Source organism: Varroa jacobsoni, unplaced genomic scaffold, assembly GCF_002532875.2.
Source record: "Varroa jacobsoni isolate VJ856 unplaced genomic scaffold, vjacob_1.0 scaffold_433, whole genome shotgun sequence".
Taxonomy (NCBI): domain Eukaryota; kingdom Metazoa; phylum Arthropoda; class Arachnida; order Mesostigmata; family Varroidae; genus Varroa; species Varroa jacobsoni.
In genome coordinates this window covers 372,814-396,299 of record NW_019213335.1, presented here as the reverse complement: position 1 = coordinate 396,299, position 23,486 = coordinate 372,814, and the positions used below count along the sequence as shown (strand labels likewise).

Here is a 23,486-nt window from a genome sequence, read left to right as displayed (position 1 = left end):
CCACTACATTTAAATGCATCTTCAATTCTTCAGCGAACCCTGTAATGCCCAGGGGAAGAAAGGTTTGTGAAGCAGGAATATTTCAGTTGGGCGGTTTCCCAGGGAGGAGCGGGAGAATACATTCGAATTACTATCGCTCTCCCCGCTTTTCTGCAACAAAACTACTATACATTCAGGTGATATGGTACCGGCGCAAACGCGGCTGACAGGCGCTGGATCATCAGCAAGAGCCGGTCGGGGGTCTAAGAACCCCTTCAGTGGTTTCACTATATGAGGCAGCCCTTTTCGACTGAATATATGGTAAACTGTATTCTAGACTGAGGTGATTGGGACAATACGGTGGAAAGCGCCAGCTATGTTTGCTCGTCTCTTCACAATCGTGTGTTTTACGAGAACGGATAAATAGATCAATATTTGAGCAACGTCCAGCTTCAGGTCAAGGTTGCCCTCGTTATATGCAGCGGAAGGATGACGCGTTACTATGGTTACCGTTGAAATAAAAAAGAGGATAGAGTGAGTGTTGATACGTACAATGTAACAAAGATTTCAATGGCAAGAACGTAGATATGACAGTGTGTGGCCTGTCAGGTATGAAACGTCTTCAACCTTGTTTTCGACTGTTTCCTTTTCAGAAAAATGTTTAATGGATTGCAAAACTTTTCAATATATCGTAATATAATAGAATAGCAACGATCTACCAAGTTCTGCACTGATGTACAAATATGAGATGCTAGAAAAATACCAAAAAAGACTGAATCAATATAATAGACTTCTGAGACCATAACATAGCAGAAGCCACCAGTACGGAACAGATGGTCACATAATATGATAATTTGACTTCGATGAGAAAAAGCATTCGAATGCACACAAACTGTGGCTTTTTCTACTCTGCGCAACGTTGAGGTTATACTTGAAAAAAGTAACTTCGCAACCTCTAGTTCTATTCGACGTCAGGTGAACGTAAAACGTTATAAATCGCGTAAAATGGGCGTTGGAAATATCTAGACTGAATAAAAGTGCGGAAAATCCAATTTTTGATTAGATATGCTACTAATACCGATACATATGCCTGGTCACGCTATATTTGAGCATGGCATGCTCATCTTCCGATTTATAAATAGACTGAGTCTCGTTACTCACAAATTCCTCTCTAGTAATCCTGCTAGTATCTTTTGATATCAATGCACACGCGAATTAATATAATATATATATATATATATATATATATGTGTATATATATATATATATATATATATATATATATTTATAATATATAAGCATAAAATATTGAGACCCAGACCCACTTTTGCCTCATAGTTTGCGAAATTCTGCTCACTCTTAAGCTTATGCATATTTCTTCATACGCAATTCGTAAAACCAAGTAACAATGTATAAATTTCATGCTTCTAGTAAAGGACCTTGTTGTCAACAAAATGCGCCTCGAAATAAACCTGCAGTTAGAGAATGTTAGAAACACTATATGATAGAGCAAACTAAGTATCCCAATGGTGCGTCTCAACTTCATAACGTTCGCTCTATTGTTACCAATGTTGTGCCAAGTAAATTGCATATTTACCTTTTAAGCTAATAAAACTGTGCTATGCCAATGCATTTCGACGCTATCAAGGCATACATCAAAGCATCAAGTCGCTTGAAGCTGCAAGTGACCTTCGGTGCTATTGAAAAAAAACACCCGCTGAAATTTAGTTCGCAACTAATCTGTAGACGCTCAGGATCGCTGCCCCGTAAACTCATTTACACTTATTTTTTTGGACAAGTTACTATGTAACTGGTAGTGAATGTGTGAAGCTATTTTCGACTGTAAGACGCTGCAGCGCTTAGATGATCAAACCCATAGTCGTCGATGGTCGAATAGGTCTTTGAAAATCTAAGTTACTTTCGTCGAGTACTAAAGATTTCTGAGCAGCTTGAAATCTTCTGGCCAGTCCGGAGGTCCCCATCTGACATCTGGTCAAGTAGCGCGAGATACGCAAATTTTCGCAGTAAAGAACGGATTCAATTTTGCGGCACGTATGTACCAGAGACAACCTATACCGAGTAGAGTTTTAGGGGATTTATACGCTAGAGCTGAAGGCGATCGAAAATCGTGGAGACGCTCGCTACATAAAACAATACGAGCTGAGCTTTATCGTTATATTGCTATTTTATGTGTACACAATATGCGGTAGCTCTGCACGGAAAGAGCTGGCCAACTCGTTGAGTGGGCAAGCTTTTCTTCCTTGGTTACTTGGCTGTCTTTGCTGGCCGTTTTTACGTGATGCCAACACTTCGAACAGTCGCCCACGCAGCCACACCCACTACCTATGAGATCGGCACATGAAACATGTTTTCGTGGCGTGCCTAAGTGGCGCTAATGACCGTAGACTGTCTGTCTAATGGAAGCTATTAACAAAAAGATACAGAGGTAGAACGGGTTGTCATCATCGTTGACCAAAAATGGGCTTACGTATTAGGTAAGGGATTTTACACAAGGCCTGAAATAGCCGAGCCTTGATCAGCGGGCTAGCTGAATTACATTGACGTAACTAACCAATCAAATCTCGCAAAAATCAACTTAGAAAATAACAGTCGTTTGGTATTCAATATTTTTGCGAGATCGAAGAATCATGTTTTTATTATTGTGTTTCCATTTGAGTTTTTTTTTGGGGGAAACAAAAGGTCACATCTTTTCGAACCCAAAGACGATTTCTCATTTGACGAGAGACCTGTAATAGTCACTGTGTCAATATGACAACAACGACGAGTTGAGCGACAGCTAGTAATGCAAAGCTTTTACTAGCTGTCGCTCATGTGTTGGGACCTTGTTCTTCTAGGCTTCTTATACTGTCAGCAGCTTCTGCTTTAGCAATGAAGACAAAAGTAACAAGGAAGCTCCCGCAATTGAAGATGGGGTCAGCGAAGAACAGGAAAGGCTACAGTCGTGTTTAGGGACAGACACAAACAAAGCAGGGGAAAAGGAAGGCGGCATGAAAATAACTAGAACTAAAGAAAGCAAGGCCCCTAATGATTGGCTTTGCCGTAAATTATCTCGACTGGTATGTTTCGCACCCGTTCCGAAAAGGATTCAGAAGTAATGCCTCTGCGCGTTTCTTTTGTCTCCTCGTCTCTTTTGCGTTGCTCTTTGGTAACAAGTGCTGATAGAAGCTACACTTCTGGTGCCAATGCTACGTCGATGACGCGCCTGTCAGTTATTTTCGACCGCAGCGCTAAGCGATGAAGGTATATCGACGTGGATCACTACGTTCTTTTTGGCTGAAAACAGGAAGACCCGCGACTGGAATGAGGAAATGTTAGTCAAGGAAGCTATCTAAAAAAGGATGGCTTAGAGACTTCACTTCGTTCCGATAGGGAAATGTATTGTTGCATATACCGACGTGCGCACAGTATCTTGCTATGCAGTTATATGCTAGTATTAGGTACCATATACAATATAGGTGTTAAGGGTAAGACGAACATTTGCAGATGGAAATTCCGTAGGAAGAAGCAAAGTAGTCGGCGGCGGCGCTACTGCTATACAATGAACACATCGTCTTTGGTCACCACCCTAGCCACTTGATAAAGTTTCAGCTAAGCGTTCGTGTGTAGGAGTCTATATACGTGTATACGAGGGAAGGGGTCAGCGAAACGGGTATGTACGTGGCACCGTTCTCCTAACTGTGCCGAAGTTTCAGCTAGTATAGGGAGAGGATAATAGTAGATAAGCTAAGGTGAGTTGGAGCCGCTGCTCCAGTTTCAGAACAGTTGCTCACTGTTCGCTTGCTGGTCACCCAACTGCTGGTGAAGCCGACTGTGGAGTGCTTTGCTGATGCGTATACCGTAAGCGAATACCGGACACCCTTAAAGCCCTGCAACACTGCTGGTGGGCTCTTGGCAGTCGGGTAAACGGTGTTGGTTGTAAGAGCTGCTTGCGTATGAGATTCGGGGTCGCCGGCTCCGTCCGTCGTCGGGGACATTTACTTCAGGGCTCAGACAGTCAGACAGGCCCATTGCCTATCCGTGGACGCAAGCAAGTAGGCAGAATTTAAGCTGCCCGGAAGTGGGAAGCTCCGGGTAGGGATTGGACTGCCAGGGGCATCGGATCTGTCGAGGAGGACCAAAAGGAAGGTGGTCTGTTGGGTGATAGGCCAGTTGCCAATATCTCGTACGAGGCCTCGGGCGGTAGGGTGACACCTTCAAGGAAGCCATCAAGACGACAGCAGCGACGGCAGCCAGCAGCTATCAGTCGTGAAAGTGAGCGTGCGGGTAAGGAAGCAGCAGGGGGATAGATTCAGAAGGTTGACGGGGGCTCAGTACTAAAGCAGGCAGCGAGAAGCAGATAAGAGATACAGTGCACTTGAAAAGCTGAAGACAGAGGGATAACGGGCCAGTAGAAGAGCGATGCGCAGAGAAGCGAGACGGTCTTTTGAAGAAAAAGGAGATGAGGTAAGGAGTTCCTTGGCGTGCTCCTGCAGCACTTGCCACACAAACACTGGCGAATAAAATAGACTCTGCACAGAGAAGAGTGGGTCGCAGAGAAGAACGTAGGATTCGGTCGCTTTCGTGTGGCTGTCACAATAGGGTTCGTCGATAGCGAAGTCGAAGAAAGAAGGTTGCGTATGGGGCAGTAGAACCAGCTGGCGGGGCCTCCGGCAATTCGAAGTACCAAAGACGAAAACAAAGGAACTGGCTTCGAGAGGCGTATAACAGAAGCAGAAAAGAACAGAGAGGAGCTATGAAAGGATCGGATTAGCTCTGGCAGTGGAAAGTCTGCTACGCGGCCGGCAGCTACGGCTTAGCCGGCGCTCGGGCCGCCGTCACACTGCGCTGACATTGCCAAAAACAGGCGCAATGTTCGCCTTACTACTATAAGCAAGCAAGAGCTTTTAGTGCAGTCACCGCGAGAAACTACTATAGCCGCTACTAGCGTTGCTCATTCGAACCCGGAAATTTCGGGGTTCACCGTCACCTTCCGACAAACAGCCGGCTCAGCTCATCTAAATCCGATCTTTCCTTTTCACTCATTATCTCGCAGCTGCTTACGGCTTACTGCAGATACTTGCCCCATTCTGCTTATCTGCGCCCGCCCAACCAAGCGACCGAGCGAACGAAGGCAAACCTGGGGGAACCTCTGGGCGAATCTTGAAGACAAGAATATGGCCATGGCCCAACGGTCAATAGCTCTCAGTGAACAAGAGGTCACGAAAGCTGCCTGAAGCCGATTTAAACGAAGGGACATACGGACAGAAAAAAACCATTTCAAAGCGACAACCGGAGACTGCTAGTGTCTGTCCTGATACAGTAGCAGTTTCGAGGTATAACCAAAAAAAGAGCTTTCTAATATAGGTGAAGGAAGACGACCTTTGCTTATACGACAGTATTGTTACTCCTGCGAATTGTACATAACTATCTGGCAACAGACTTCCCGAAAATTCTAAATGTATTCTCTAGCAATGCACTGAGCTAAATCGCTCGGGTAGACAACAGATGAGCGGAGTCTAATATGAAATAATGAAAATGTATCTCATAAATTTGAGCAAGCAGGTAATGAATGATAAAGAGACAGTCCTGCCTGGTGACCCGCCCGGTAACCTCCACCTTGCTGACACGTTTTTTTATAACGCGAATTATTGTTGCGTGTCATTCTAAAGCGATAAACACACGCTATCGTTATGTGTTACAGTATGTAAATGTGCGACTAACGGAACACTGTTTATCCGGCCGTCTCATTTCGGCGCGTCGTCTAATTATTTAGTTCAATATCTGGCGGATGCATTAACTTGATGGTGCGACATCGATGCTTATTTGTGAATCACAGAATTTGCTCAGTGATTTTGGTCTTCTGACTCGACCATTAAGTCATGGTAGGATAACTGAAATTATAAAAACAATAATTATAGTACATATGTATAAAAAAAAATTCAGAGACCATATAAAATGCAATATACAATGAGTATTAATCCTTTTCCAATGTCGTTTTTCCTGATTTGTGGCTCTGGTTATTACGCAGAGGTCGCGTCGTTTTTCGTGTATAACAGCTTACGGACCTATGTAAAAAGGTACATACACGGGGTATTCGTTGGAAATCGTGGAAAATATCAGTAGAGATTTCGTTCAAAGGCTTAGATGCAGTCTTCGGGCCGTAGTGTTGTATGGGCATTTATTGGTTCCTTTTTTCTATTTAGTTATTATTTGTTTTGTATTATTTATGTGAGCTTATGCGTATGACCAGATTATGGAGATTACTACTTGTATTTCTTTAGGTGATGAAGATTTCACTAGTAACTAGGTTACACTGGGTAACAGTGGAAGACTACTCTGGTGCTACTTATACTTTTGTCCATCATTTTTTGGACTAATTACTAATGTGTCCCTTTTTGGCAAATCAGGCCTGCACATGAATTCAGTTCCTTGCCTGAGCATCTGGTATAATCTGTACGATTATTTCGGGTTTATATTTTTTGGCTTACGTATCCTTATGAAGGATTTTTGATAACTACGAAATCTTTTTTTAAATATATAAGTATTCATGTATCTGTTTTTTTTTATAATACGCAGTTGATAAAAACTTGACGCTTACGTTGCTTTTACTTTTTCTAAATACCTTACATCTAACAAGAGTAACAAGCTTGTGGTTATCATCATTGGGATGATAATAAGCCAATTTCATTTTAAATGATCTAAAACAATGTTGCTGGCAAAGTTGGGATGGCATATGCGTGCATTAATACTTACACTTCATAGGACGCTACGCCCTTCCATAAAAAAATTGACATTTCGGTGCCGTAGGCATTCAAATAGTACCTTTCATCTACTTCCGTGTTTTTAGTACGCCAATAACTTGCACCTCATATATTTATCGCTTGTTCTCTCGCCCGGTCATATATTTTGGGATCTGTTTGCGTTTAAGTTACGACCGCAATCGTTGTTCCCCCTATTTAAAGCCGTATCAATACAGTTATTAAAAATACTCTGCAGTATATGTAAATTAATGCGTATAATCCAATATTTAATTTCGGTTTTCTTCGTGCCATCCGCGTTTGCCTACGACGCGCATAGTTCATAGTAATGCAACTGTCATAACATGAGAGAACCGGCACAGTGACTCCAAATACTTCCATTCTTGACAACCCTTTTTCTAATTTCCGTGAACAATTTCTGACTAAGCGTCAGAGAAATATAGGTTGTTAGAAAATCAGCGTTGACTCTAGCGCGTATAAAGAAACCCATAACAGATTACAGTGATCTCTGCAGCTTGCGTATCGGCAATAGTCCGACGTGATGCTTCGCTCGAATAAACACAAAATGGCTGAATATACTTAATAAAATATCCACCACCTCTGGTAACACCTAAGGTCCTTGGTTAAGACTCTTGCTTTTTAGCTAGAAAACACGCCATGACTCTAAAATACGTTTCGTGCACGCCGTACATCCAAGTCACCGCGGTTGTTGTCGAGGGTCAAAAAAAAATCTAAGTACTCCCTTCCGCTATAAGGCGGTGTGCTTTTCTGTAAAAACGTAATTACCTGGTTGAATTTACTAATTTTAAAACAATTCCATCGACGATAACGAGCGATGCTGCATCAACAGGCCGATGTTAGTACAATTAGTAGAAAAGCAACGTTTTTCAAGAGAGTACAAGTAGCTGTACTATTTACCATATTCATCCTTGATTTTGAAAACAGAGACAAATCATGCACAAGTTATCCTGCGTATACAGAGAGCTCCATTTCTAAATAGATAGTAACGCTAACGTGAAGTCTTTCTTTCGCCTGACAAACTTGCTTTTCAGGATAACTCGCCTTTTACATTTATGCATAGATATACAGGATAAAAAAAGCGAAGGAACATAAATAAACATTTTACATCTATTAAGGGTGCAATATAAAGCTTATTTATATATTAAAAAAATATATATTGATATATTAAAGTCGGGCAAAACTGCCGGAGTAAGAGCTAACGTGACACAAAATGCCTGACTAGCAAAAATTAATCCGGTATTGACGATGGCTGGGGACCTAACGGGGGAAACGTCAAAATGCAGTAGACGGGTTGCCTTTGTGGGAGTTCTTATAGCACTGCTGTTGCCAAAAATCTTTTAATGTGGAGCACAATCAGGTTAAACTACCCGCGAGTGGACAGGAACGGGAGCGAGACCATCGAAAGGCTCAACGAGGTACCTTGTTTACCGTGTTGTGCAACAGCTTGTTTATATGCTTTTATAATCATAACTCCACCCTAAGAGCTAACGAGCTCTATCATCGCCACCCATATGATACGATGGAGTAATGGGCTCAGTAACAGACATGCACGTACGTACCCAACTTTACCTTTTGTTATATATCTATGTGAATACCATTATGGTGTGCTAAAGGTATAACAACATAGAACACAGAACCATTACAAGACCAAGTGTATTATATATCACTTATTATAATGAACATTTAATATTGTTTTGTTCTTTGCTATATTTGCCGTGGAAGGGCGACATTCATGATGTGTATCTGAATCTTCTAAAGGTAAAAGGCGGGTGCATCCAAGACAATGGACGATCTTTCAGCCCACTTTTATCGTGCAAACGGTTTGCGAACGGCGCCCTTGGAGATGTTACGCAGACGATTGAGGGCATCGAGGCGACGCGAACAACACTGTATATAGCTAGAAATCGGAAAAGGGCGAAGTTAGATGCTGCACGAACTCCACCACTTGTACCCGCCTATCCGTCTGTTGTGGTCGCAACGTGTTGTATGCAGAAGAAATTCACCTATGGCGGATCCTTCCATTAGATCTCATAGCTAAAGCGTGGATCGACTAAGTATAAGGTCAGGGTAACTACGCCGCCTTAATCGTTGCCAAACTAACCGTTGGGCTAGCGATATGATTAAGCGGAACGTAACCACAGCGGACTGCACCATGGAACTGTGCATGAAATCGATTTGTTTGGATAGCTCTGGCGCTTCTCTGATAAACTTCTGCCCCCTCGGCACCAGACATCGACGGAGACAGCAATCCACCAAAAGGCTCATAATCAGATAACTTTGTTGGGTCATTTCAATGGGAGTCAGTGGTAGTGTTTCAACTCCATGTTTCCAGCTGCCTAGTAGTCCCATACTGGATGTGTATGTACCGAATTGGAGAAAATCGATGGCCCACAACAACAGATAAATTCAACCGTCGCGCACAACCTAACAGCGTATGGTCTGTCGTACGATAACTCTAATCCAGTTAATCAATTCCGAGGTGGAGTCTATCCAATACCGTGCATTTTATCGAAGAACTGTGGACGACTGTAGAAGGCTAGTAGGAGTCGCGTGATTCGCTGTACAATCGGTGGATGTGGAAATATGGGGGCTTATAGCAGGAACGCCATAGGCCTTGTTTGTCTTTAGACTTAATTACCTTATTAATAAGTAAAAACACTAAATATACGTACGTATTAATCTAAATTGATTGAGAACGTTCAAATCGACCGTAGAATTCAACAGGAAAAAATTTGTAGGCAATCGAGATCTAAATGCTATGACTTAAGGTACAACGCTGTTCTATCGTATAACCGGACATAAACAGGAAATAGACAAAAAAAACTTCATAGCACAACGGTGCGCCGTTAAAACTACAGTTAAGCCAACACTGAACGGTAAAAAGATTATTTGAAGTCAACCTTATCCACCTGAGAGGACTCAATTGAGCAGAAATACCTTGGAAATCACTATGTGATAAATAAGCCTCGACACCGACGCGTGGGACGAGTTGGGCCACGAGAACCTAAAGCAGCACAATCCAAGGGCGGCCCAACATTTGTCAAGCTACCGGGTGACACTAGTTAAGGAAGTGATCAATACCCTTTGCTGTGTGAATATATATTGGTAGTATATGTGGCATGCTGTCATAATGAGGAATGTATTAACACACATACTATATATGCGAATTCAGGGAAACTTTCGAGTATCACGTGCAGTTTCAGCTAATATAGAAATTCTGGCCAAAATCGGGTCTATTATTCTTAAATATATGGTGAAACAAAAACAAATGTAAGTGCCTTTGCTACACGTATCTGTTTGGACGGGATTTTTAAAAAGCTAGCTTCATTGGAATGAGTTAGTTTCTTTCGAACGAAGGCAATTACGAAGTCGAATTTTGGGCAATAGTTTAAAAAAAATCACCTCTCTGCTAGTGGATGCGGATAACATCGTTCGTACGAAAAATGAAAAATAAGGAATACGAGCTTTTTGTTCCGTACATGTATGTCCATACAATCGTACCTGAATGTTCGCAACGACGACACGGAATTGCTGCTTCACATCGCATGTGCCCAGTCACTTTGTTGTGGTACGGTATAATAATTATGCTAATACCCTCCTAATGAGGTTCTATTGCTGTTTAAGCAAACTAGCAGCTCAATTAAGGGATGTCAAAACAAAGTACCAAGAATAGTGATTAGAATATACGCCCATTTCTCTGCTTGCGTATTTGCTGATTCTCAATGTTCGCATTTGTATTTTGAAAGTATAGTCATTCAGTCGAGACAGTTTAGTACCTTAAAACTAGTTTTACCTGACCCATAGCCAAAGTTCTCGCATTATAAAACTATAACCGTATTAAAGGACCTGCAGTTTTCCACATACATTCTAGCAAAACGCTTGCCTCTTGGTCAAAGGCAGGCAGCATAATCTGAAAAAATGACGAAAAATACAATTAGTAACAGCTCACTTTCTGCGTATAACTTTACGCCGTACTTGTAGTAATAGTTCAGTAACCTGATGATCAATTTCGATGTGGTTATATATTAAAACTTTTGAAATGATCCGCCTCGAAATGATTCAACGTACGTAAACGGAAGGTTTATACATTTCCGTCAAATTCACCAAAGACAGCAAACACGAATGACGTACGGCATTCGAAAGCAAGCTACAAACAATACGTGCATAATAACATTCATCCGAAAGCAGAGTTGACAATACTGAAACGGAGACCTATTCAATCGATTCTATGTTCTTCTAAAATTTCTTGAACTCTAGCGGTGAACCACATATTTACAATGCCTTTCCATGACCTTCTCCTGCCTGTCCTACTTTTTCCGCCCGGAAATCTAGATGTCCGGTATTGAACTCGTCCAGTTAGGGTGTTAGACGCCTCCAACTATGAACATATGCGATTACTAAATTTATTTGTCAGAGATCGGAAAATGTGATAACCTATAGGAGCGAGGTATGTAGAATACAGGGGTTAAGAAAAACCTCACATTTAAGCTTTTGCAGGGAGCGCTTCACAATCTTTGTCATGTGCAGCGTAGCGTTGTCGCGGAGAAAAATGATTTTGTGAGATCTATTAGGCCGCCGGTGTTGCCAGACAGCCTCGCTCACTCGACGCTGTCTTCTCCGGAACAGTATTTCGTAGCGTATGAAAGCCCCGCAAACCATCGTATTCCTGGGATAGAGAGCACTTCGGAGTGGGGTATAGACAAACAGTGAATAGGTAAGAGGATGAGGGTACATCAAAAGCAAGTCCATACATGTTACATACATGCACGCTTGTGTACACATTGATATAAACAGCTATATTTATATGGATATCATTACTGTCATGTAATGTATAGCCATCGTACTATTAACCAAATTGGTCCTAATATGTATACAGTAAAATGCAGATTTTCTGATGAGCCTTTGACCCTGTCGTCGCTATCCAAGTCGATATCAGTGACAGATATTCTCTCCGGGTGGATATCTTCACCGTTCTGCGCTGCGCTGTCATTCAACAACAATGCGCTTTCTGTCGTACTACATTTCTTATGTTTGTTGACATCCTGCACGTTTCCTCAATTGTCTATAAGGCTCATGATCGTAAGCGAGACTTCGGAAAGAACCACACATTTTTACTGCCAATTTCCAATGGCTACTCATCCAATTCAATTATAACAGCCATATTCAAAGACCACTTGAGGCTCAGGCAAGCTAGTGCACGTTATCTCTCTGATAAAGAAATTAAACTCATGCATCGTCATACACGTTTATATTTATGCATAATTTCATATGGCGTACACAAAATAGAGCGGTAGAAAGATAATCAGCTGCGTTTTTAGTTGGCTATCTGGCTGTAAATCTGCGGTGTTTCCCACTTTGCTGTGGTGCTAAGCGACAGGTCCTTGAGGGTCTTGGATATATAGTACACGCTGGAATACAATTAACCGAGATATGATCGTGGTTCTGCCCATGTGCTTTATCACCTTCCCCTCGCACTACTGTGACTCCCTTCAGCTTCGCACAAATCAGATGCCTGTGATATAATGATTTTAGAAAGTTGGTCTAGATGCCTCGCTCGGCAAGCGGGATCACTGCCAATAAACAAATATATATCGCTTTCATTGGAAAGCTTATCGCGCTGCGGTGGCCCTACAATTGTCTATATTCATTTCGGCGTACCGTAATTACGCAAGCGGAGAATATTGGAGTTATAGGATATATATAGATATAGGAGAAATAGGCTTAATGTAGCCAGTAAGGACGAAATAGCTAGTACTATAAAATGAATAGTCGGCTCGATGGCTGCATAGAGGAAATTTCTATTGTAATTAAACCTACTTGCGGTTGAATCTTGCCTCAACATCAAAAGCGACAGGAGGAGTGCAATGTTTGAAGTAGTTAGCAGCCATGAACATGTAAAGCAATCCCTGCATACTCGCTAGCCGTCAGCTCCGGCTCTGGCAGCCATCAACTTTCGACTAGTCTCTCGTGTATTGCAGCCAGACTCTCGGGTGGTTTGAAAGTTGATATAAGTTCGCTTAAATGGGGGCTGCCTGAGTTTTTTATTGCTCAGTGCTCCAAGTTTCATAGCCTGGATCCTTCTAATCTCAATTGGCGATACCCGCCGCTACCTCCTGCTTATCGATGGACTAAAAGGCTCCGCATGATCTGATGCCCGTCGTTTCTGTAGAGAGTTGTTCACAATGAGGGGTATATTTATACAGAATGAAAAAGTCCAGTAGACGCTTATTGCGCTATATAAGTCACTGATCGGTCACCCAGTAAAAATATCGAATTATCATACAATGCAGCATATGATCCCTAATATTGATGCAGAAGCTAGGACAGAACCAATCTGCTCGCTGCAATACTGTCATATTGAAACTAACAGCTTTCAATTCACATGGGTTCATCTATGAGAAAGGATATCTTGTGGACATAAAACGGTGAGAGGAAGCTCATCGTTAAGTTATTATCACGTCTGATTTTAATAGGGATTACTACTAACAGCAAGTTAGTTGCTGTTTATTCTTAAATTATGCAGTGAAGACAGATACTGCTCATTTCTATTTTCAGGCGCTCAACTCTCCTCGGGATGGGTCGTACTACAGCAGGATACCATTGCCGTATATAGCAATGTCGGCACAATCTTTTTATTTCTAGGTTTTGACGGTATAGCTATAAACAGTGTTCTAACGTCTGCTATGAACCCCTGTATCTCTTCTGCACTTTTGGGTATGTTTTAGAAAAGCGTTGAGACATGCAGTGCCTATAGACGACATTAAAGCAAGAAAAACTATTTTGCTATGAGCAGGCGACAAACATAATGAATTTATCGGAAGCATAAGCTTAGGAGATCTGAAAAGCCATCTAGCCTAGCTTTGCTATATTCGTTACTTGTGTCGTTTGTGCCGAACTCAGTGCAGCGAGTCTAAAAAGTTGAATCTTACATCCTCAGATAAATATGCGGCATATATCTGATTAACATCAGATTAAGTTAAAAAGAACTTGTAATTACATCTTTTTTGTACTGCTGTACAGTGAGTACTAAATGTAACTAGAAATGATATCTAATATCAATTCATAAAAAAAGTAATGTCAAAAACCTAAATTTTACTAATATACGACATTAAAAAAACGAAAATTAACGCGCAAGTTCTACAGAGAATATCCTCATTTTTTTGTTTACTTGAAATAAAAAAAGCTGACCCATGAAGAAAACTTATTCGGAACAAATATAATATTTTACATTTAGTTCGAATTGGTCAATAGCGAAACAAAAATAATATAGGTGATCGCATGACCTTATCGTGAGCACACAATGATGTTCTCCTGCGTCCTCTCAAGGTTCATCCGTCTTCTTGAAGAGTGCCTGCTGTTTTTGAACAGCTACAGATCTAGAGACAGCTGGGTGAACTCAAGAAGTTAATCGCTATCGGTCGTCGATGAATCAGGATCCCTCGGGCGTTCCTCATCACTAAATGCCAGGTCAGTATACTTCACTGGTTTACGGTATTGAGCAAGCAATTCCCGAAATTCTGCACGGCTAATCTTCTGCAGCTTCTTCAATTCAGTTTCGTGGTCTCTGAAAATGTAGGCCCATGCGGACGACGACATGAAAATCACTTCCACACAAATACGTTTGCACCCGTGGGTATGAACATTAGAGGCAAAATTTAGACAATGATATGCAAACCGCAACGATTAATTATATACTGCTAATGTAGCTCTCTCGCACAATAGAAATTAACACTGCGGTACCTGTGGCAAATCGAGTGAATTAGCTTGAGGTCATCTCGGCACTTGATGATCTTTTTCATTTTGTACATCAGCCGTTCGAGGTTTTTTTCTACCTGTTCCTTTCGAAGCCGGTTATGATCCAAGTCGACTTTCATCAGTTTTTTCGAATACTTCATCAAAACTGTCGTTACTTTTGCTGTATTCTGCACCTGGTCATTTTGAAGCTGGAACCAAATTTGTTCAAAAAAGTTCCTTTCCGATGAACGAAAAGTTCTCTAAACATTTGGAGGACAAATCAAGTTAATGCGTTTTATAATAATATCGCACCTATGTTGGAAAGAAAATTTTTTGCTTACATTTTTCGACTTTCCTTCTTTTCCTTACTTGTTTACTTCTTACATGCTCTTAAGAAATGCTCTTCTAATGCAATTTTAACTCTAGGTGAAAGAAAGTGAAGTCTTCGTATGTTCTGTACAATAAATATTGTCGAGCCTAAAATGTTTCCAAAACAGCCCGCAATATTTTTAACGACGCTATCACTATAAAGCAGTTCACTCTTGAGCAGTTAAGTTACTCTTATCTTAAAAACGGCCCAGAACTAGAGGATGTTCCCGCTCTAGTTGACAGTCTGGGTTAACGCTGAATCTCAAAATTTCGCCCGGTATCGAATGTCACGGGGTCACAATTAAACGATTTTTGGGCAGAACTGTTACCGACAACAACAAGTAGTATTCGCACGTATCTATGGACTAGCGATTGGAATGAGTGGCTCCAGGAGGAAACGCCAACGCTTAGAGCTTGACTAAATCTTCATCTAGTTAAGGTTATACTTCACGTTCGGTGGGACTACAGCGCCATATTTACCAGCCCTCGCCTTCCACTAACTTTAGTAAATTAACTTTAGTTAACATGGCTATTCAACAGAAAAGACGCAATGGACTAGGTCAAGTCATTCTACTGATACAATGCGAGAGCATACACCGCAGACGTAGTCCAAGCTGGTCTCCTGAACTTCAAGTGTGCCCTGCATATTTTCCACACTCTACACTGGCGGAATATTCGCTCAGATAATACCTTCGATGCCTTATTTGCATTATGCCTATTTCTCTGAGACGAGGAACAGCGTTTGATGGAAAGATAGGAGAACGTTGCAATCAGTACATAACATTGTAACTCATTGTCATAAAAATAAACAAAATGGTTCTTTCCCTTCAGTAAAGAAGCAAGCTTTCTTCCCAACATAATACAGCCGCATCTATAGAAATATACGTGTAATGTTGAAACAGGTCATGAACCCGTCTCACTTAAAGTCCACATTTAGGAAATAAAAAATCGTGTCGTTATCTCACACTTCTGCCAGTATATAACTAGGCAGTAAATAAAGTATATATTAAATTTTGTTAACTACCTTTTGAAATCAGTAAACTTCACTGAACATGCCACTGAAAATCAATTTTTTCTCTTCCCTATGCTACTACCTATATCTGTGTTAATAGTCGAATGACGAAAGCCTTGCGCGGAAAATTAGCTTCAAAACCTAAATGTTTAGAAAATGGCCGTAAAGTTGCATAGAATTTCGATCATCGTGTATATAGGATTATCACGAAAAACATAGCTTGCATTGGATTGTGTTTACCGTCCATTAAAATAACAGAAATCTCTATAGTTTGTAACTTACCTTATAATTTTTTGGTATGAGGCGAACATTGATACATCGACTCAAGAAGGCAACCTTATCAAGGTACTCTGCTAGCTGAATACCGAAGTCGTGATACCGCCTAGCTGCGCCCAGTGCTGCAGCTCCGTATGAACTTCGCAGCCGTTTAGCAAAGGCTTCATCGTCCAGAGATGAGGGAGGCGGCCGTGGCTGTGAACTAGCAGCCATTCTCGTGACCAATCGGACGAATATGTTCCAACTTCCCCACCACCCAGCAATGAAATCCTACGAGTTACCAAGATCAATCGTGATCATGCCTTAATTGTTTTTGCCGCAATATGCAAATTCCTAATAATCCAAAAGAACATATCTGTAGTGATATTAGGAAACGCTGTACACTACGCGATCAATAGTGCCCTGCTGAATACAAACCGAATTTTTCTGGAACGGTTGACCCTCGATTGATCACAAGCAGAGCGTCGACTTCGTCTTTGCCCCGTAAAGGTTTGTCCAGCTCATCGCCCTCAACTAGTAGCGGTACAGAAATAGATGACGGAGGTGTGACTGTCAGTGGCAAAAAAAGTACAGGGGCAGAATTGAACGCCGCGATCAGATGAGTCACCCCGATATTGAGAATTGAAGTAGTCTGCTGCGGCAGCTAAAAGCTTCATTGAATACGACGGCCTACTTACAGTCACTCTAATGCTAATCATTCTATTGCTAGCCGGGGAGGGTAATGCTGGTAAAATAAGGCCAACAACCATGTGTCGTTTGCTTTGAAGGGCTACAATTTTCAAGGACAGATGTGTTTTCTCTGATAAAGGGTTTTCTACTCTAAAGAATAAAAAACTATTCCATAATCAGCGAGTGGGGTGGTTCGCACCGCCGAGGAGATATCCCAGGCGATAATCACATCTCGCTTAAGGACAGCCACGTTGGTGCCTGGCCGCTTTTGGCGACGCCACAATCAACGCGACCCACGGAGAACTATAAATTCGCGTAAGTGTTCGGCTGATGGCACGCACTTTGACGACAGCTATAGAAAGTTCGGAAATTATCCTTTTTGAGCTCATGTACTGGACTATGCTATCGATCTGTTGTGGAATATGCAAAATTGTACTCATTCACATATACTACTGAGTCCTCTTTGTTGTTATCGTGGGAGAAGCGAGAGCTATGGGACATTTGGGAGAGCGTTTTAACAGGGCGAAGTTTGCCTGGTTAGTGGTGTTCAAATCTTCTATAGGCTGAACGTGATGACAATAACGCTTTACCTATTCTTTGCCTAAAGGCAAAAAGTGACGGAAGCAGCTTTGATTTGTTTATTTATGTTATTGACTTTGTCCTATTATATATATGTTGCTCAGATTTATTACCTCCTAGGCATGGCAGCGTCTTACAGTGCTATTCAGATCAATCAAAGAACAAATTATCAAAGCACTCGTTATAACCTATTAGACTTGGGTCCCGTTTCATTGCAATCGGACGCGGCGGTTTCTCCTTTGTATCCAGCCCTTATTAAGGACACAGCTGTATACCGCTTATTGACCAAATTGAAACGATGTGTTCACCACCCGCCAGACCCTATGAGGCACAGGGGAAGCAGTTTCCTTTATTCATACAAATAGTCTTTTATGTGTCGTTGCTATTATCGGGGTTATATCTTTGCAAAAGCAAACGCTATGCATCATCTGTTTTGCTTGCCTTTATTATAGCCTGGGGTTCGTTATGATAGAATCGTTGTTTTCAATAGCTGGTTCGCCATTCATTAAAGATTAAAAAATAGCTTCCCACATAGACCCAGACACAGTCTCTTCTTTCGATTGTGGTACCCTATAGGTAGTTATTCGAAAGAGCCAGTTAGAAAGTCTTTACCTTATTCTGGTTTGCTTCGAATATTAACTGACAGACCAATGTTTGCTTTTTTGTATCCGCGGCTATTTTTTCTAGAACACCTCTATCTTTATAATCAAATATACAATACATATGGATCGACCTATCTTTCACCAGTCACGAATGTGTCTAGGCAGCAAGAAAAACCAAACGTGTATCAATAGAAAGAATAAAGTAATATTAATCCATTTCCTTGGGACAAAACTGTCATCCGAGTTGCAAATACCACCTTTATGCTTAACATGCGCTTAAGTGGGGCCTCAATAAAGTCGACAGGAATGAAAACAATGGTCTAAGAAAACACATGCAGGAAGCGGCAGCAGATGATGCGTTTCGAAAAAGCTATAGCAGGATTTTGCATCTACCGTCATTACTACATTGATCGGCAGGGTACGCGGTAAAAAATTGCCTGAAAATATAGACCCACCCACACACACACACACACACATACACATATACGCACACGTGCACTCACGCACATGCCCACATAACCGACGCCCAGAAACACGCACACTAGCTAGACGAAACTCTTTTGACGGTCTAAGAGTTTTCACTGATTTTTTACCCTCATTTTCAATATACTGATAGTTTTGCTATTTAAACAGTTGCAAAATGCAGACTCCCTAGCTGTCAAGTATCCTTTTTCAAATTGTTGCGAAATTTTTACCCCATCCTGTATACAGTCAAGGAGGTATATTGTAAACAGCTGTTAGAATTTGACGCGATTAGGGTACAAAATCCATTGCAACTGTCTATTCCTTTACAATACAAGTGGACGTTTTTTACAAATTTCCCTATTAGTTATTATAGAGTATATCAATAAGCATCTGAGCGAAAAAAAGTATGCAAGTCCACACTAACGTCATTAGTATTGTCCGTTTAAGCATCATCGTAAGACCACTTCCATGAAAAAATGAAGCATATGTCTAATTGTACTTTTCTCTTTCTCGGAAAGCAAGGAAAGAGGCTTACGTAGCGCACTAGTAGTCAAGCCGAGTGATGTTATCACACAAAGCAATCGAGTTCTACCAAGGATCACACGTTTCCAACACGAATAGAAAAGTACAATACGATTGAAATCAATGCATTTGTGTATTATAAATGAACAATTCCAAAAACTTGTACAAGTTTTGCTTGTATTTTACAAAGCTACTCCTTGTCTTTTTAAAAAATAACACGACTCAAAATGCGACGTCAAAAGATCTATCCAAACGTAACAGAAAAAACAGCAATAGTTCTTTTTTTTTTTTTTTTTTTTTTTTTTTTTTTTTTTTAGTTTAGCATATGTTTGCGAAAAAAGAAGCTCTGCAATAGATTCTGTACAGAAGTGCGATCATGTATCGGGTAGATCACGTTTTGCAACACGGCTGTGGCATCGTCCACTGTGGCTTCTGTGGCGGCTTCAAGTTGCTATGAGCGTTACATGTCATGAAATTCAGCCAACGTAGCAGGTAAGCGTAAGGCGACAGTGAGCCCTTATGACCGTGCACTATTTCCGCAGCCATAAAGAGTACGCACAAAGACACGCCAGGTCTGTGTCAGAAAGATAGCAATTCTGGCAAGTAGGCGAACATCACTTTATCAGGATTGATACTTCGCTCGTCCGTTGACAGGAGGTTGTCGAAAGCCTGATCGACTCCAACATCTGACGGTGATTTGTGGTTTTTCGGCGGATCGTGGGTCAACAGAGCAGCGCCGCTGGCACAGAGGCAACTATACGCAGGGAGAACGTTACAGATTCGGCGGTTAATAACCCGAGTAAGTTAAAATTTTTTTTATTCAAACTTTTAGATGACCCCCCCCCTCCTGTTCAGAGACAAATTCAACCAGAGAATCCGCTGGTAGAGACTGGTATCGTCGGTGGTGCCACGTTTGCTTAAGGACGCTCAATATTCCAGAGTGGTGCCACTAATCAACTGCTGTTGCCGATTATTCTGTTAGTTCATCTGCTGACGTTCAAACTCGTGTCTACGGAAATTAGGGGGATTTGCCGTTGACGCGACCCCATGGTTACCACCATCCCCACTGATTTTTCCATTGGTTCTTCGCCAGAGGCGAAATCTTTTATACGAATTTAGATAAACAAAGGCATACACACGCTGAGAGAGAATGTTTTGCTGCCAAGTTTTACTACCATGGTCAGCACCTTTAGACCCCTGTACGGGCTTGGTTCGGAGTCCCTGACCTTCTCTCGCTTCGCTCATTCATGTCTATAGGAATTGCCGAGCAATATTCTACCGTGACAGAAATCCGACTCTGTGTATCTCCACAAGATTAACTCTTGGTGTACAACAACATAGGGACAAGCAGACGACGAGCGGTTCTGGCATTCACGTCAAGAGAAAGAGAGTGCGAGAGAGGGAGAGAGAAAGGAACGGTACGAGAGTATTGCTCACACGGTTGAATGTACGCGTAGGGTGAACGCGCGAAAAAGAACGAGCTGCGGGTAGTTTACCCTTACAGCCGGCGCCCTGAAAAACGACTCCTACTGAGGGACTAAGGGGATTTTTGAGTCGGGCGTGCGGGCCAAAGCAGCAGCAGCAAAGGACGCACGTGACTTCGCGGTTCGTGAACCGTCTGCTCTCTTTTTATTTCCCCAAATCTCTTTGTGTTGACCTGCCCAGATAGGGGCGGATCGCGACGACCACAGGTTTCAGCCTCGATGCCGACGCTGCGCCGCGGATGACCGCCGCTGCTCGCGACCCGTAACCGAGCTAATCCAACTCGTCTGCACATGCTCCCGCAAAGCTGCAGTGCTTGTCTTTCGCTCGGTGGCCACCCATCTGTCTGTTGTGACATGCCCTTCCGGTAACAATCCCCATTTTAGTTCGTGCACACGGTTTTTATCGCATAGCTATAACTAGTAAATGCTTGTCACCTACAAAAGCTCGACCTAATTTACAAAAACTACATCCATTATGACTCATGAACGCGCATGTGCAGTTATAAATGAAATAAAGAGGTCGAATCTTCTTATAAGAACTCAAGAGGCAAACCAGTCGAAGATCAGGAGGAAAATACTGTTATATTATATATTTGACGCATGTTAAACATATGAAGAAGATGTAAGTGATATCAGCGCGAAGATCGTCGGATTAAAAAAGTTGGTTCGTTTTATGACTCATAGCGGTGGTTTATATGAGCGTATAACTTTGGGTAATAACTAGAGTCAGTGTATCTCCATTTGATGCGGGTTGATGCTTGGATTCATTGCCTGGTATCAAGGGCAGGCGGGACATTTTTTTCATTACAAAATAGTCATAATAAATGGGTTTAACGCTTCAATATAACTTTTACACAGCAAAGTATGTGTATTGATGACGCTTCTAAAATCAATTCTTATCGAGATTACTTTAATTTAATAATAACCTTTAACTCAACATATTATTATAGATAGTGGACGATAGCTACAAGAATCTCGCTATCTTGGACCTACCGCTGCTGCTATAGCTATCTCTCGAAGACTCACTCATTCGGATCGGAGTGTTCGGGTTGGCACAGTTCTGACTTGCTTAAAAAACATTAATATGAAAGGAGCAGATAGAATATATATTTCATCATAGCGCAAGCTAAATCAGCCAACCGAAACGTGGGGCCACAATTTACATGGTGTATACCCAAAATACGTAAAATCTAGTGTCAAGGCCAGCCATCTTAGATGAACTTACCTAGCAGCCATTCTATTATACAGGGCAAGGCAAATGTTTTTTGACACATATGCTAGTAACTTTTTTATTAGGATTACGTACTCTATGTTAAGTAAATTATATATATATATATATTGTACAAGTGAAGATTCTAAACTCTATGAAGAACAATGGTATCGATCTATGCTTTTTGGAGCAGCACCGTTGCAGCGGTGTTAATTATCAGGAACAGATTCAGATCCACTAAAACAGGAATCCCAAAACGCATGGTGTTAAAGAGATGAAGGGCAGAGGGTGGCATCCGTTTCTTAAAGGATCAAAACTATGTTTCTGAACTACTATTAGCAGCAATGCACACGACTTCAATTTGTCTGTACATACCCTAAAGAACGACCATACTCTGTACAAATAACATGAGGATTTTTGTAACGATTTCAGGCGGTTTATCGATGAATCCTTAAAGGACCAATCGGGCTGGCAGAGGTTATAGAGCGCCCCTTTTTTTGAGTCACCATTTTCAATGTAGGAAACTGCATTGAGTACAATTATAGCAACTATTCCACTCGATAGCATGTTGTCATGAATCGAGCTATTGGTTACTACTAGTGGTTTTTTTTTTCTTACGCGATCGATGCCGCTGACTGGCGTCTTCACTTCAGTCTCGTTTCTCATTTTGTAGCAAGTTTGCTTTTCACGCTAGTTAAAGCTAAAAATATGTACATCTAAATCCTTCCACCTGATGGCGATCCAAATATCTTTGGGATAATACTTTGCCACACCAAATAGAAGCCTACCAGTTGTTTATACAGGATGCGCCTAGTATCAACTGGCTTACCACATGAATTTTCTCTCTGTGTGTTCACTAGACTCAGCAGCACTAGCGGATATAGTATAATCATCCTAAACGAGCGGTCACTACGATGCTACATGTCTCGGGGTCGACTAACTTTATGTCTACCGTCTGCAACTTTATATCTCTCCAATACTGCAGCACTGGCGGGCCTTTCTTGTTGTCGAATTTCGCTGGTCGTACAAGACGGACAATTCTCCATATTCCTTCTCCTGTGCAAACCCTTCTACCTTAGCTAAGTCGGGCGACCTTTGCGGCACGCATTTCAACTGGCGACGGTGGTACAGATGTTGTACGTTAAGACGCGTGAGGAGCGAACAGCTCGCAGGCCCCTGGCCAGCCAGCCAGCCAGCCAGCCAACCAACCTCTGACGATGATGTCATTTGCGCACGCCATGCTGCGTGAGCACACGGCTCCTAGCACATTCAGTTCTTTGCTCACACTGGCCCTCCACGGTCCACTACCTATAACTTCTTTTCTCTTCTGTTTTTCTCGTCTTCGACGTCCGTTCAATGGGGCCCAGCTATCACCAAAAAGAGTTCTACATTGCCGCTTGTTATGGCGTTCGGTGCACTCCCCTTCGAACTCCGAGTAGCTACAGGCTCCAGGCGATTTCCGTTTCTTACTCCGAGTGAACGAACGACGGTCAAGACAGAACGAGTGAGGTGGGACAAGCCACATGGATCAAGGCTCTTTAGAAGGGCCTCGTACTCGTCTACTGTGCGTCTTTACTGCGAAATCATAATACCTTCGGGATAGCCAAACCATATCACAGCCTCGTTCATTTTTCTCTATCTCCTCCTTTTACTCTCTGTAAAGATTTTTCTCATCGTCTACATCCTTTCACGCATCTAACCGTGCTATCGTCGAGGATAGCGGTCTGCGGCGTCACCTCCTTTCGAGCTGTGCGGTGGTGAATATGGAAATGTAATGTCTTTTCTAACGCTGGCTAGATGGTCTCT

General features: G+C 41.9%; 1 protein-coding gene and 1 long non-coding RNA gene across 3 annotated transcripts in view; one reads left to right on the top strand and one right to left on the bottom strand.

Annotated features, from left to right (window-relative positions):
* Nucleotides 1-19,634, top strand: part of LOC147753506 (uncharacterized) — a 28,730-nt gene extending 9,096 nt beyond the window's left edge. Inside the window, exons 3-5 of the long non-coding RNA XR_015311047.1 lie at nucleotides 13,314-13,472; nucleotides 14,085-14,225; nucleotides 19,304-19,634. This is a non-coding gene — a long non-coding RNA (uncharacterized LOC147753506). The remainder of the gene's footprint in view (nucleotides 1-13,313; nucleotides 13,473-14,084; nucleotides 14,226-19,303) is intronic.
* On the bottom strand, nucleotides 12,513-16,649 carry LOC111260388 (uncharacterized). Of its 2 annotated transcripts, XR_015311046.1 has the most exons (5): nucleotides 16,567-16,649; nucleotides 16,156-16,419; nucleotides 14,499-14,701; nucleotides 14,042-14,322; nucleotides 12,513-12,921 (listed from the first exon to the last, which is right to left on the bottom strand). XR_015311046.1 is itself a non-coding variant. In XM_022833096.2 (4 exons), the coding sequence occupies exons 2-4, from the start codon at nucleotides 16,360-16,362 to the stop codon at nucleotides 14,163-14,165; spliced, it is 570 nt and encodes a 189-aa protein (XP_022688831.1). In that variant the 5' UTR covers nucleotides 16,363-16,419; nucleotides 16,567-16,649; the 3' UTR covers nucleotides 13,950-14,162. The 2 variants fall into 2 exon arrangements, 1 of the variants encoding a protein (XP_022688831.1); XM_022833096.2 differs by lacking the exon at nucleotides 12,513-12,921 and having other exon boundaries at nucleotides 13,950-14,322.
* Nucleotides 19,635-23,486: the final 3,852 nt, after the last annotated feature.